The sequence below is a fragment of the Leucoraja erinacea genome, chromosome 3, assembly GCF_028641065.1.
Source record: "Leucoraja erinacea ecotype New England chromosome 3, Leri_hhj_1, whole genome shotgun sequence".
NCBI lineage: Eukaryota > Metazoa > Chordata > Chondrichthyes > Rajiformes > Rajidae > Leucoraja > Leucoraja erinaceus.
The window spans coordinates 88,060,304-88,076,855 of NC_073379.1; the positions used below are offsets into that span (position 1 = coordinate 88,060,304).

General features: G+C 41.7%; 1 protein-coding gene across 1 annotated transcript in view; it reads right to left on the reverse strand.

Moving 5' to 3' along the window:
- Positions 1 to 8,364: 8,364 nt before the first annotated feature.
- Positions 8,365 to 16,552, reverse strand: part of hsd17b4 (hydroxysteroid (17-beta) dehydrogenase 4) — a 110,815-nt gene continuing 102,627 nt past the window's right edge. The window contains exons 23-24 of the mRNA XM_055633148.1: positions 11,642 to 11,769; positions 8,365 to 9,111 (exon numbers count right to left, since the gene is read on the reverse strand). Coding sequence (XP_055489123.1) covers positions 9,022 to 9,111; positions 11,642 to 11,769 — 218 coding nt within the window. The 3' untranslated portion in view covers positions 8,365 to 9,021. The remainder of the gene's footprint in view (positions 9,112 to 11,641; positions 11,770 to 16,552) is intronic.

A 16,552-nucleotide genomic window follows, 5' to 3' on the forward strand; every position in this document is an offset into this window, starting at 1 on the left:
ATAGAGTGCTTCTGCTGCAAAGAAAATTCTTAGGCTCCTGAAAGGAACATTAACAAACAAAAAATTGACACAGCCACGAAAGGAGATATCAAGATTAACAACAAAATCTACATTAGAGATATATTTTAAGAAGCATCTTTTAGCACAGGAGAGATAGAAAGGTCGGGCAGGGAATTCATTGTTCCCTCAAATATGATTTTAAAATTAAGTGCTACTTTTACTATCAATGCCATGTACGTTTAGTTTTTTTTGTGGTGCAAAACCTTACAAAGTATTTTCACAAATTTCACATGGGCAACACCCATTTATTGGCAACTTCCGCAATGGTCCCCACCACCACCCTTTGTTCTCGGCTGCCCCGATGCAAGAGGTGTGAAATAAAGATAGTAGAAATAGGCAAAGATCTTATAACGGAGCAAGATGGCCTACTCCTACGCAAAACACGTAGTATGGTCATGGGCAGATTCATGGGTAATTATGGGACCCATTTCAGCAACCAACCTCCGCCATCTTGCCTCCGCCATCTTGCTTCCAGCCAAAGATCGGATCTTTGCTTCCGCCTCCGCTCTTAAATCCAAAGAATCTTTGCTTTGTCCATGGCGTCCACATCTACTAGCCCTGCATTCTGCTCTGCTGTGAGTTGCACCAATCGGCAATGTAGGCAACCCAACGTCTTTCTCCAGGTTCCCCGTTAAGGAGGAAAAGTAAGAAAACATTTATTACTTCTGTAGCATATTGAAAATTTTATTTAGCCTGTTCAATCTCTCACTGTAGTTAGATCATAGAGCTCAGATAGTCGAGTCCTCATGGCAACATCCTTGTAAAAATCTTCTCCTCAAGAGCATTTTCTTTCTACCTCCGTGTTATTTAATGCAGGATAAGAACATATTGACTCTGTTTTGTACTGAGAATTTTATTAAGTTTGCCCGAACTTTCACTATAGTTCAGATCTTAGAGCTGGGTGCTCCCCTTTGTCTCAGAAACAGTCGAGGCCTCATGGCAACACCCTTGTACTGAGAATTTGCACAAATAATCAGTTGTATGCTCGCTGAATAAAACCATCCTTAAGTTATACATCATTTGTAAATCTTGCTTAAACAAATTTAATTTTGTGAAATACTTAATTTAGATAACCGCACCATTACAGACAGATCTAATTCAACTCTCTGGCTATTGGGAAGACCAGATCCATTTTATTGTTGAGAAACAATTCCATAGACACAAAAACATTAAGTAACATTCCAGGGCTAGAGCAACTGGAATCTTCATATTGCTATTATTTTCCCAAATACTGCAGTTGTGAACAGTGTGATTAGATGAATGAATTATAGAGTGCAAGTGTAATACAAAATCAACTCAAACACAGCATATGAGCCATTTAAAAAGAAATGATTTAAAAACCATTAAAAAAGAAAATTACCAGTCAAATTTTATAAACATTTTATTCTTTAAAAAGAACTAACAGAATTATGAATCTAACCCTATATCACACACACAAACCGTTCCCCCGCAACGTTGATTACACTGCGAGTCAGGTCGGGTTGGTTCCGGTTACTACAAAATCAACTCAAACACAGCTTATGAGCCATTTAAAAAGAAATGATTTAAAAAACATTAAAGAAGTTAAAATTACCAGTCAAATTTTATTCTTTAAGAATTAACAGAATTATGAACTAACAGAATTATGAATCTAACCCTATATCACACACACACAAACTGTTCCCCCGCAACGTTGATTACACTGCAAATCGGGTCGGGTAGGTTCTGGTTACTGAAATGGACGAAAAAAATTCCCCCGATCTGCTCCGTAGTGTACTACACGTCAGCCCATTGCATTTCGCAGGAGTGGCCTATCTTGCTCCGCTATAGGATCTTTGGAAAAAGGCATGATAACAAAACTTGGGGGAGGGTGGGAGGGGGCAGGCAACTCTTCCCTTCCTGCTGGAATCATGATTTAATGTGCCACTGATCACCTTGCAAACTGATTTCCATGTTGTTACATTTATTGCCAAAATTGCTAGCACACTTGCCACTGAGTTAGTCAAGGGCAGTCCCAGAAACCTCATTACCTAATGGGGAAACTAACAGGCAGGAGCTTGCAAAAGTTGAATGAGTAGTTGTTTGCGGGTAAAGGGGCATCCACAAATTGGGATGTTTTGAATAGTGTCATAGTGAGAATTCAAGATGTGCGTGTTACTCAAAACGGCAAGGCTGGTGGGAATAGAAACCCTAAATAACAGGAAAAATTCAGGCTCTTGCTGTGAAAAAGGCATGGGTTGGGTGTGGGCAGCAGTAATTAAATGTATTACAGTAATTAACTGTTTAGGGTGAATCAGATGCATAATTAAGGAGGAAAAAGGGGGCAAGCGATTTGATCAGTATATTAAGGGGAAATAGGACAACTAGAGAGAATAGGGATCCTCAATAACCAGAGCAGTTCTTTATGTTTGGAACCATAGGAGATGAGCAAGGTCCTCCATATTTCGCCTGTTGTTACCATGGAGAATAAATGAAGAATTGGAACATGAGAAAATTAAGGCCTATTTCTTGAGGACAGTCCATATTACAGTCGAGGAGCAGGATGTCATAATATGTATGAAGGGCTAGATTCATAAAGGAACAAAATGTTGGGAACCAGGGAAGAAATTGCAAAAGCCCTGGCTGAGATATATCATTTTCAAGGGAGAGTTAGGTTTAGCTCTGAGGGTATCAATGGATATGGGGAAAAAGCCTGAACAGGGTACTGACAGGGAAGAAGAAGCTTCCACCGCAGGCCCACGGCAGTGTTAGCTCGAAAGGCGGAATGGCTTAACATCACCCCTGGAGGGGAGCTTCAACCGCCAGCCCTGCAGACTGCGGTGCTTCCGGCTGCGACGTGGAGGGAACTTTAAATCTTCGGCTGCCGGCCTATATCAACTAAAAGCCGCGGTCTCCGGTGGGGAAGAGCCGACTCTGGACTTACCTGGACTTGTACCTTGTCCTTACCATCTGGACGCCCGCAGCGGCGGCTGCGGAGGGTTGAGGTCCCGACCACGGGGGAAAATGGAGGAGGACTGGCCAAATTGTGTGCCTTCCACCACAGTGATGAATGCTGTGGTGGATGTTTATGTTAAAATTTTATTGTGTTTTTGTGTGTGCCCTTTATCATTGTATCGCTGCTGACATATCATTTCACTTGCACTTTTTGTGCAATGTGACAAATAAACCGTTGTATTGTATTGATTTGGATGATCAGCTATGATCATATTGAATGGCAGTGTTAGCTCGAAAGGCGGAATGGCCTACTCCTGCACCTATTGTCTCAACCCGAAATGTCACACATTCCTACTCTCCAGAGATGCTGCCTGTCCCACTGAGTTACGCCAGCTTTTTGTTTCTATCTTTGGTTTAAACCAGCAGCTGCTGTTCCTTCTTACGCTTATAGATTACTATGCCTAACATCTCTGGTAGGAAAGTTACTGGAGAGCATTCTGAGGGATGAGTTGGGCGTAAGTGCTTGTTTCCGGGTTATACCACACTATGATGAGTATATTCACCACCGGGTGGCTCCCGTAATGGCCACCTCACCAGCAGTCTGTCTTGTGCCTTATCGGTTTTTATTATTTTTATGGGCCTGAACCACTTAGGCGACTGCAGGATACTCTGCAGTTGCCACATATTCGCAGGTGGTGCCGGGTAGTCGCCTTCATACCCTCTGTAGCCAGTGTTGACCCAGTGAATTGCATTGGTTCTCTGTGTGAAAAAAGTTCTTCTCAGCAGTAGTTTTAACCAGGATAACCGACCGGTTATCCTTATGTCCGCCGAGCTTCTTGTCCTGTGTATCTGTGGTTTCTTAAAAGTTGTCTCCACTCCCTCCTTCCCCCCCCCCCCCCCCCCCCCCCCCCCTTACAACCCCTTACGTACATTGTGCTTTCACCGTCTTAATTACAGCGCCATCCTTCCTGTTCATCGTGTGTCTGTATCACATTGGCTTTGCACCGTGTGAATTTCACTCGGACAGCGCTCCCCCCGCTTACCCTGTCCCCCGCCTGTATAACAGGCTGGTGAAGGAAGCGATGTGTGTGTGTGTTTTACTCTGACAGCCGCCGTTCCAGTCACCTGAAAAATCGCCCAAGTGGGACAGGCCAGTATGTCATGAATGTATGTTTTAATGTCTCTTGATATGTTTCATGTGCAGGGTGCAGGGGGGATCGGGGGAAAACATTTACTTACCTCGACGGAGATGCGTTTTTTCTCCATGTCGCATCTCTGTCCCCCCCCCTGCAGCCTACAACGTGGAGTGGTGCGGCCTTTCCTGTAGACCGGCCTGGAGCTTCAAGCCACCGGTGCAGCGCGGACTTCCCATCGCGGAGCCTGAGATCTTTTGCCGAGGTTCGCCAGTGTTGGAGCTCCGACCGCGGGGCCTGTGGACTTTAACACAGTGAACCAGTTGCCTCCGTTAAGAAACAGCCGACTCAGGAGCTCCATGCCGCAGTGTTCCGATCTGTCCCGATGCCGGAGTTTCGATCATCCCGACGAGAGGGCTTGAATAGCGGACCGTCGGCAATGGCCCCGACCATGGGTGAACAAAGTAGGATGACTGAACTTTATTGCCTTCCATCACAGTGAGAAATGTTCATTCCACTGTGGTGGATGTTATCGTTAAACTTTATTTTATGTGTATTTTTGTTTTTTACTCAATATGGCTGTATGGCAACTCAAATTTCACTGTACCTTAATTGGTACATGTGACAATTAAATTGAATCTTGAATATGGTATTGTTGATTTTAGTTAGACCAGCAGTTAACTAGATCGGAGCTCCATAGCAGAGTTCAAATTACAGAAAGATAGGTACGAATCAAAATTCAAACTGTGGAGTGAATCTATTCTTTCAAAGATAATAATCAACATGAAATTAATAATGTACACCTCTCCACTGATGCCACCTGCTATCCTTACACTACATGCAACTGTAAGCTTACCAGCATGTCTGTCATGGATGGACAATAAATTCCCGCACTTCCTCTGATTTGTACTTTATATGAAATAATTTTTTTTTAAATCAAGTCAAGTTTATTCGTCACATACACATACAAGATGTGCAGTGAAATGAAAAGTGGCTATGTTTGTGGACTTTATGCAAAAAACAAACAACAAACAGAATGGAACACAATTACATATTCTTTTACATATTGTGGGCGGAAGGAAAAAGGGGGAAAAAAACCCCAGCAATTAAAAAAAAAAACCAGTAGAATGGTACAGTAAAGTTGGTCCCTGGTGAGATATGAGTTTACAGTCCTCATGGCCTCTGGGAAGAAACTCCTTTTCAACCTCTCCGTTCTCACAGCGTGGCAATGGAGGCGTTGCCATGCACAAATATCTATGTGCGTACATAACTGAGGGAGTATTTGTTTTACAGCGGAACATAAAAAATCCCATAGCATTATTTCAAAAAGGATTGAATTATTCCGGCTGCCAGGATCAATGCTTATCCTTAACTCAACATCATCAAAGCAAATTATTTGGTCATTATTGCCATTTGTGGGAACATGTGCACAAATTGTCTGCTACATTTCCTGCATTAAAGGGATGATTAAACATCAAAAGTATTTCATTGGTTGTGAAGTACTTCAGGGCAGCTTAAGAATGCAAAAGGCAGCATTTAAAGACTTTTGCTGGAACTTCTATTAAATAATGGCAGTGCAGTTGACTGCCATAGGGTAAATGTGCACCAGAGATCGTTTTGGATTAGCTTTTAATACTGCAGATGAACCTCTTTCAGGTGTCACAAATTATTTTATGCTGTTGACAGGATTCTCTAAGTTTTTATAATGTTCTATGAACTGCACTAATTAAAGAGCAGCAAAAGCTAGCTTCATTACCAAGCTGTTTGTTAAATCCAATAAAACGTCATGAACATTACACTTTCACTGTGTGCACAATGGACACCATGGCAGCATTAGCATTGGTCTTATCTTCAAAATTACACTTTTAAGTATAATACTAATAAAACTCAAACCAGTCACCCGCTGAATGATGTTATGCATAAATGCAATCCCCCAAGGCCTTAACAGGATAAAGAGCACCACCACATGTGGGATTTAAGTTATTGCATGGCAATTTACTTATGGTCTATAAATCTGTTTTTAATACTGCTAGTCCTTTAGTGCTTAATTTACACATTAGGCACAATGAAAGGCAACATGATATCATAATTTAGTCTTTCTAATTCAGTAAAATGATTCTTGTGTAGAAAATACTCCCTGTTTAGCAAATGGTGGCAGTTACCACTATAGAAGACCAGTTTTTAAATGTTAAATGATTTAAGCTTTATTTGTCCACACTAATATGAATTTTATTCCAATGTGCCTGGTAAACTTTAATTAATAGAACATAGAACAGTACAGCATTGGGATAGGTCCTTCAGCCCACAATGTCCATGCCAAATAAGATGCCAAGGTAAACTAATCTCAACAGCCTGCACTTGATCGATATCCCTGCATTTCCATGTGCCTATCTTTCATTGTTCTATCTGGAACATATGACAATAAAACATTCTTGACAAGCCTCTAAAACGCCACTGTTGTATCTGCCTCCAACATCACTCCTGGCAGTGCATTCCAGGCATTCACCCATTTTTGTGTAAAAACTTGCCTCACACATCTCCTTTAAGCCTTCAATGATTCAATTATACTTTATTGTCACATATACCCAGGTAGAGTGAAATGCTTTGTTTTGCACACAACCCGGTAAAATCAGACGGACCTCACCGAGGCAGTGTACAAAAGTTGCCACGTTTCTAGTGCCGACAGTTACAAGTGTTCACTGAACAGTCTTGTCTTCTGCCTGCCACCGCGCGTGGCAGTCGACTGCCTCCCCACGCTGGGAACCCTCAACAATACACAATCGTCTTCCTCTGTGATAGGTATGACTCCAACCAGAGTATTCTATCCTTGACGCTTATTTTTCCAGGAAGCTTTGATGCTATACTTGGGCAAATGCTACCATGGTATTAAAAGTAGGTACACTCACCTAACTACCAGAATTCAGCTCTCCCGTATATGGTTCAACCATGTCTATTCATCTGGTTCAAGCAAAACCCAAACTGAGCATCAGACAATAAGACTTATTTGATAACTTGCTGATTATAGAAGCCAACTTCCATTAGAAGCCATGTTTTGCAGTGGACAGATTGGGTGATTTTTATGGATAGAACCTGGACATTTTCTTAATTCTGTGGTAGATGTTGCTGCTGTGACCATACTGAACAAAATGTTTGTGGGTCAGAAGCACTGAAATGCAAGTTGCCCGTTGACCAAGCTTAATCATCTTCTTTGCTCCCAAACCCTCAAAATATGCTGTTTGTCAATTCGATGCACACCTCGTATTCCCATTAACATGCTCAAAGTTTCCAACATGCATCCTGAGTTACTGCCTCTCCACAACATTCCCACTCTAAAAGAAAGCCAAATGTAGAAACAGGAATCAAAGAAAGAAGCATTGAGAGATTGTCTCAATCCTGAAACGTCACCCATCTATGTTATCCTAAGATGCTGTCTGACGGGCTGAGTTACTCCATTAAAAAAAAATCAAACCTGTCAACAAATTTGACTCCCAAAGTCAAAAGCATCTGGCCAAACAACACTTCCCCATTTCTGCTTGGGTAAATCACTCAATTCAGCGTCAGGGTTAATTTATGCTTTTGATCTGAGGTATGGGTCCAATTATTTATTAATGTCGCTCATGTTCACTTGATCAGTATTTCATTCATAATCTTGCCATATGGTGGATAATACAATTGCAATTGTAATTTAATATTTAACCATATAACAATTACAGCACGGAAACAGGCCATCTCGGTCCTACAAGTCCGTGCCGAACAACTTTTTTTCCCTTAGTCCCACCTGCCTGCACTCATACCATAACCCTCCATTCCCTTGTCATACATTGCCTACAAAATGATACCAATGAACCTGCCTCCACCACTTCCACTGGAAGCTCATTCACACCGGACTCTCTGAGTAAGTCATGTTACCCCTAAACTTCTGTCCCTTAATTCTGAAGTCATGTCATGTTATACCAGATATGTGTTGATTTGCTATAACAAGTTTCACATAGACAAGAATGATGCTAATCACAGGATCCTTGTACTGTTATGAAGTAAGAAAGATGTTTCCATTATGGATTTGTTAATTAAGTAAATAGTCTCTCTGACTAGTCCTCAGTGTGTCCTTTATTTAGACTGCTGGACATCCTTCACGTCGTCCAAATGATCCAAACAGAGGTAGATCTCAATTACTGAACTCATGCCAGTGAAACACAAAACCGCCTACTGGTATATTTCCATCACATTAAAATTAATATAAAAATGGATAGAAATGCAGTTAACATAATTCCCAATTTATTTCATACATTTTACAAGAGTTGGTTCATTAGAATTAAAACTGCTAAAATGAAACAAGGGTAGACATGCCAATAGCAGCAAGTTATCTTGTCAAATTAAGAAAATATCCCAGAGTATAATTAGAATTATTGAACCAAAAACTGCTTCCTCTGACAGTTTAAAACCCAGCATCTACCTGAAGCTAGAACCTAACGCATGTTCTTGCAACATTTCCATTCCTCTAAAATCGGGATGTTTTACAAAGAATGGTTAATGGTTGAAGTACAGAGAACTGAATAGCTCCTGTTCTGAACAATGCAAGCAATGCAAAGATTAAGAACATCAAGGCCATTACACATAGTACAGACAGAATGGGGAGTTATTTCTCCTGTTGTTTTAAAAATAAACACCGTCCTGCTACTATCTGAAATTCTTCAAAATAAAGCAAACAGAAATGAGATGAAAGCAGAAAGTTCTTAGCCAGAGAGTAATTTGGTCAAATTTACCATTTGAAATAAAGCCAGTTGATTTTGCTGATAGCTATGCAAGAAAAAGGGAACATAATATCATTGCTAGGAAGTTTTATTACTGTACATTGTTCAAAAGCCCGCAGCTGCTTCTGAAAGACAGATTCACATACTCAGAAATCAAAGTTTTCTTATAGCTTTGCATAATCTTTAAGGATCATTTCAAGCTTCTGGCTGTGCATGATGTTCCCTTTAATATGCAGCTTGCCTGAAAAGAAAGCCTGTGAAAAAAAAAACACACAAAATTAAAGGAGGTATTAAGATAATAGAACCATTATTACTATTCACTTTATTGTCATTTCACTGAGTACTTGCATACACAGAAGAAACAAAAAAATGTTTCTCATCAGTTTTGTCATCAATAAAAACAGAAATACTTACAAGTTAAAAATTATCATCTCTAAGATAGAACTGAAATAGAACTAAAACAGACATTCAGACAGAGCAATCGATCCCAAAATAGGAACAATTGTAAGTGCTGTTTAGTGGCTTCACCTTGACAGGTAACTAGCTGTCAAGGTGTTGGGGAGGGATTAGATGTGGGGTGTGTGTGTGTGTATGGGGAGAGGACACAGTCCTTAACCATTTTTATTGCTTGTGGGAAGAAGCCCTTTAGCATCCTGCTGGTTCTATAGCTGATACTCCTGTACCTCTTCCCAGATGGCAGGAGGGTGAAGATATAGTGGGAGGGGTCCTTGATAATGGAGATGGCTCTAAGGATGCAGTGCTTCTGGTAGATCTCCAACAGGAAAGGGAGGGGGGCACCAATGATCCTGCTGGTTGTCTTCACTATCCTGTTTAGCTGTCTTTGTTCATAGGCCTTGCAGCTCCCAAACCAGGAAGTGATGCCGGAGGTCAGAGTGCTTTCAATGGTACCCCTGTAGAAGGTGGTAAGGTGAACAGTGGGGAGACCTGCTTTTCTAAAAGCAGGTTGAATTCCAATTTTGCACATTTTCCACATACAGCAGAAACAAAAGGATGAGAATCCATTATGCCTGGTCTCTCAGCCCATTGACCTTTCTGCAATTCCAGCATTTTTCTATGGATGGAAATGGAGGCAGGAGGTTCTGCAGACTCAAACAGGCAAAAGTAATTCAATAACATACAATTGTTAGAAGTATCGTACTCATTTTATCTATTTTTTTAAATTAACAAGTGCATTTCACTGTACCTCGGTACACGTGGCAAATAAATTATTATTGAACCATTTAAGTTAGCTTTTACAAACGGTTTAGTGCAGTAAAACTCCAATAAACCTCTACCCGATTGTTCAAGAATCCTAGTGGTTCAGCTTTTGGCTCACTTGGTGACGTGTCCCATACTCCTTTTAAGTGCACCAGGCCTCATTTCCTACACTCCGTTTAAACTTTCTCGTAGACCAATTTTTGTCATTTCCTTCAAATTTACTGAAAAAATCTCTCCTGCTCCGAAACATTGCAAAAGCAGCAAAATAAAAGACTATTAATATGAAAAAAACATTTAATAGACCAGAAAATCTGCCAATCTGGAAACCATAGTCTTAAATTTGCCAGATTAATGTTGTCCTTGATCAATCTATCCAAATGACCTAATTTAATGATCATTCCACAATATTCTCACATTTCTACAGTAATGGATTATTTTATCAATTTGCATTGTCACAATTTAAAGACCTAGTATAATTATCCAAATATTTTTCAACCTACTTGCATCTATCAAATTGTAACTGTATGGGTTCCAGCACTTTCACCAATAAATTAAAAAAATTGCTGTTCAACCCTTTATGAATTTCTGACCTGAATGGCCAAACACAGCCGTGTTCAGATCAGGCTAGTGATGGAGTGTTTCCGTTATAAAGAGGCACTGGGTAAGCTACGTTTGTTTTCCTTTCAGCCAAGTGGATCAAGGGGGAATGGACACACTTGATTTATGAGGTAGATAGTAGGAAACGTTTCCTCAAGGCAGAAGTATCTGAGACTCTAAGGCAGAGGTTGAGTATATCAGTAAGAGATTTAGAGGGGAGCCACAGAAGAAATGTTCCCTCCCAGGTAGCTGAAATCTGGTATACAATGCCTCAGCGGGTTGTACTCAAACCATTTAAGTAACATCTAAATGAGCACTTGAGTCACCTCCACTAGAAAGCTATGGACCAAGTATCGGTCAATAGGATTAGTATTAGATTAGATTAGATAGCCTTTATTGTCATTCAGACCGAAGTCTGAACGAAATTGCAGCAGTCATACATATAATATAATACAATAAAAACAACAATAAACACATATTAACAGTCCACCCAGCATCTCCTCACTGTGATGGAGGCAAAAGTCTTAGGTCTGCAGTCTCTTCCCTCCTCTTCTCCATCTGTGCTGAGGCGATACTCCCCCCCGGGCGATGTTATAAATCAGTCCCGCGGCTCAAACACCACGGCCCGGGGTGGTCGAAGCTGCCGCCCACCAGTCCTGCAGACGCAGCCGCTGGCCCGGACTCAGGCCACCACCGCCAGAACGCCGTCCCAGCCACCCTCACGTGAGTATCGCACCGTCTTCAGCCTCAAGTTACTTGATGGCCTACATGGTCACAGTGGGATGAAGTGCCTGTTTCTATGCTGTGTACATCTATGATAAAGTCCCTCTCAATTGGGTGTATAAAAGTGCATTGTTCAAAGTACCATGCCATAGAGGGAGTAGGAAAATTTAGGCCATTTTGTAATTACATATGGACAAGACATCTTGCATTCCTTTATTGTTTACCATTTATAATTTTAAGATCTACCTTTTGAGGATTAAGTTTTCCTGATACTAGTTGCATGAAATCTTCATCTGACAACATGAAGGTAGTGTCAGCCTGATGGCGTGCAGCTCCCCTGTACAACTCTCCAGAATCATTCTTCAGATCGATAGCTAAAAAAACACCAAAGGTAATTAGAAGAGATTCTGGGGGGAAAAATATTGGATTAATATCAATGTGTTCATACTTTATTATTGATTTCAGAAACTTGCAAGGACAAATGGAACATGCACAATTTAATTTAGGAAAAATGTCAGAAATCGTTCGACAATATATACTATAATGAAAACTGGCATAAAACACACCTTTCTGTCAGTTTCTATTTCCCTTTAAAATCTAGGGGGACAACAGGCCTTTGTTAATTTTATAAACTGATTCACAACTATATATATAATCATCATTCCTTGACATTAATGTTCAACTCAATATACAATAAGAATATGGTCATTAAATCAGGGGAAGGTGTCTTTACTGTATATATATTGCTTACATGCCTAGTTGGTTTCAGTTTATTTTAGTTTGTTTTTTTGTTCAGTTTGTTATTTTACTATGGTTGGCAGACTTCGTAAGCCTGAACCTTTAGTGTTCGATTGTGACCTCGCCGAGCGCATTTTTGAAGAGGACTTCACCGTGTATGTCCGTGCAGCGCATCTTGCTGCAGCTCCAGCCATTCATTCCTCCATTCTCCACAATCTGGCTGACGTGCTCGTAGATTCCACTATGCCCCAGCTCAGGTAGACGCTGTGGGTGTTCAAATAGTCTCGGCAGAATCTATAGATGCCAAGAGTTCATTCTGGCAGATTCCCTTGGATCACAACTCTTCCAAGCTAACCACTTTCAGCACACCCTTCGGACATTACAAATTCCTGCGTATGCCATTCGGCATAAACTTGGCAAGTGAGGTATTTCAGTGCATATTGAAACAACTATTTGCAGGTTACCCATGCTCCATCATTGTTGATGACATTCTTGTTGCTGGACAAACGGTCCCAGAACATGATGCAAACTTAAAGAAAGTTCTGGACCGCGCTAAAGTGATCAACCTCAAGTTCAACCCCCTAAAGTACAAATTCAGAGTGAGCGAGGTGAATTACGTGGGTCATGGTGCTCACCAGTGACGGCCTCAAACCTGATCCATCAAAGACTATTGCAATCAACAAGTTACCAGCACCCACACACATGCTCAGCCTGCAGAGATTCCTTGGCATGGTAAACTACTTAGGGAAATTCATTCCAAATTTCAGTGAACTATCGGCCCCACTGCGCCAGCTAACCCACAAAGACATTGTTTGGTACTGGCATGAACAGCAGCAGAGGGCGTTCGACACTCTTAAACAACAAATGTCTTGTGCCCCCCCCACCCTCACCAACTTTGATGTTAAGCTACATGTCACACTGACTAGCGATGCCTCGCTGTACGGTTTAGGAGCAGCTTGCCTCCAAGATAACGGGGATGGCATCAGGCCCGTTTCTCGCACCATGACCAACACGGAACAATGCTATGCTCAGATTGAAAACGAGCTGCTAGTGGTCATTTTTGCTTGCAGGAAGTTTAATGACTTTATCTTCGGAAAAACGGTCATGATTGAGACTGACCATCAACCCCTAATCAGCATTCTGATCAAACTGATACACGCTTCTCCATGACGCCTCCAACATATGTTGCTACAGCTACAGAAATATGACATTGTTCTAACATACAAACGTGGCAAGGGCATGCACCTGGCTGACACCCTGTCACGTGCTCCACGGAAGACCTGCGAGAAATCATCCACAGCTGAAGACAGTTTCCTTGTGATGACAGTCTCCTATGTTTCTTCATCCTGTTTGGAGGACCTGGTTGCCCAAACTGCCGCTGACGATACCCTACGATCGTTCTCCTCCGTCAGACAAGCAATACAGATTACCGCTCCTAATCTGGCCCTTCTTTGCCGTTCGTGATGAACTAGTACTCCAAGAGGACATTATCGTAAAGGGCCACAAAGCTGCAATTCCTGCTTCCTTACACAGCAAATACTTTGACGCTGTCCATGCGGGACACCCAGGTGCAGAGGCAACTGTCCTGCAAGCGAAAAGCATGTTTTTCTGGTCTGGCACGGCTGATTATATTTGTGAGAAAGTAAAGTCCTGTGCAGTGTGCAACAGTTTGACATCACATCAACAAAAGCAGCCACTCCTCTCACACCCGGTTCCCGACCTCCCATTGTCCACATTGGCCACTGACATTTTTGAGTGGCATGGCAAAAATACCTCGTTCGAGTCGACTCATATTCCGGATTGCTTGAAATCGATGTGCTCAGTAGCCCTACCTCTGCAGGCATAGTCCAGAAGCTGTTATGCCATTTTTCTGTTCATGGGTCTCCATATCAGCTACTGTCTGACAATGGCAGTCAATTTACCAGCCAGTACTTCAAAGACTTTGCTACATGCTGGGGTTTTCATCATATCACCAGCAGCCTCAAATACCCACGGTCAAATGGGCTGGCTGAACGTGCTGTCAGGAGTGCCAAACAAGTGATGGAATGATCCCACAGAGCAGGATCCGACGTATACCTAGACCTGCTCAACCTGTACAACATCTCCCGCGACCCGATTATTGGGTTCTCCCGCCCAGTGACTGATGTCAAGGCAAACCCGAGCCACACTGCCTGTGGTGAAACAGGCGCTAGTACCGCATGTGATCTCATCATCCAAAATCCAGTCCAGGCTACAACAATAACATGATGTTCAAAAAGGATGGTATATTAAGACGAGCAGACCACTTCCACCACTAGCCATGGGACAGGTGGTCCGTCTACAAACCAACAAGGGTCACGACCGCCTCGGTGTAATTTCTGGAACTGCTTCCAAACTACAATCATATTTGGTCAACGGCAGACATAATAGACTGCACATCCTGCCCGTAAACGAACCCGCACCATCTCCGTATTATCCTGACCGCATGGGGATACTTCCATCCCCATCCAGCGGCATTGGCCCGACCATACCACTATTACCATCCACTCCTGATCTGGTCATTTTGCCTATGGCCACGCTGCCTCCACACTACCAAGGTCTCCTGTTTCATCGCTGGGGATGCTGTTTCAATCTCCTGCACCTAATCTACCACCGATCACATCTCCGGTAATGGGAGAAAATGCAGGTTGCATCTGCAAGCCCACCGTAAAGTACCCGGGCTACGTTTGAACTTCCCTCCAGCTTACTTACACATACCATATGTATTATATGTAATCAGTTGTACCTACATTTTGCATGCGATTATCATATCTATTTTATTAGGAGTTAATGCTTTTGTAGTCCAGTCCAGATCTTCATCCCTACCCTGGACCGGCCCTATAAGCCGGTGTGTCACTCTCTCTCTTTTAGATTTGATGCGGACCACAGAGATAAAAGCACGTTGTGTTCCCTCCATTTGTACTGCAATAAAGACTGTGAGTTCTAACCTCAATGTGTGAGACTGATCATTTCAACAGAAGGTTTATTTTATCAGTGCAAAAAACCCCACAAAAGTATGTGAAGTACTTTACAATATACATTTGACTGTGGCCAAGTTTGGTTGAATAGTAAAATGTGTAATAAAATAGAACAACTATCACAAAATTTGGCCTGTTCACTACCCATCAAGGTAATGAATGAGGGATATCAGGAAGACATCTTTTTCGAGTTTTTGGCAATACCCTTATGCATGATATACGCAAATAATTTAACATATCTCAAGCAAAGGAACAAGAAAATCAATGGGTAGAACATTCTTGTTTTTGATCAAAGGATATAACCCTTTAAATCTCAATCACTGGGCAAGACCTGAAACTGATACATGACCCTCTAACCTCGTTTACAGCTATCCCCATGGTAAGCTCGGCTTTACACTATTATAGACACCCCCCTCCCTGAAACTTAACATTCTTTTGGATCCTTCATAGGTTCTGACGAAGAGTCTTCAATCTAGAATACAGATACTATCTTCCTTCCCACGGGTGAGGCCTGACCCGTTGAGATTTCAAGCAATTTCTGTGTCTTTTTTTGTCACATTATTGCCGGTTGAGGTGGATGTGTTATATTTTCATTTTTGTAAATAGAGGTTGCAGTCAAGAAACTGGTTTAAGCTGCTCATTTCGTCGGATGATCAGAGAAACAGGGCAGCACAATGGCACAGCGATAGAGTTGCTGCTTGACATGCCAGAGACCCGGTTTTGATCCCGTCTAAGGATGCTGGCTGCACGGAGTTTAAGAGTTCTCCATGTGACCACGTGGGTTTAGTCCGTGCGTTCTGGTTTCCTTCCACATTTTAAAGACGTACAGGTTTGTAGGTTGATTGGCCTCTGTAAATTCTTTTTTTACAGGATAGAGGTAGTGTATGGGTGATTGATGGTCAGCGTGGGCTTAGTGGACCGAAAGACTTGTTTTCAGTCTGTATCTCCAAACTAAACGAAAGTAGACTCTAGAGCGATAACCCCAGATCTACCAAGCAGGTCAAACCAACTAATGTTTTTAAATAATTTATTTTGTCTCATTAATTGATTTATGGAACATCAATGTTTTTGCCAATCCCTAAATATCCTTCAGAATGTGTTGATAGGCCATCATAAACCACAACAGCATGTCCAGAATCAATTTAGCACTTGAAACATTTTTAGCTGAACTACTTTTATTGTTCATCAAAACATACCTTCTTGTCAACATTCAGGAAGTCAATTCAAAATTCCTAAGGAAACAGCCTCATAGAATTGGCTTAAAACTTGCTGTTACATTTGCTCCCAGTCTTCTTTGAAGAGACATTTTACTCTCCAAGGGATAATCCACATTGTGCAGATGGAAGCCATGAATCAGCAACAAACTTAAATCAGAAAAGGTTCTACAAATCTTGAGTTTCAAAATAGTCAGTTGTTTTTAAAC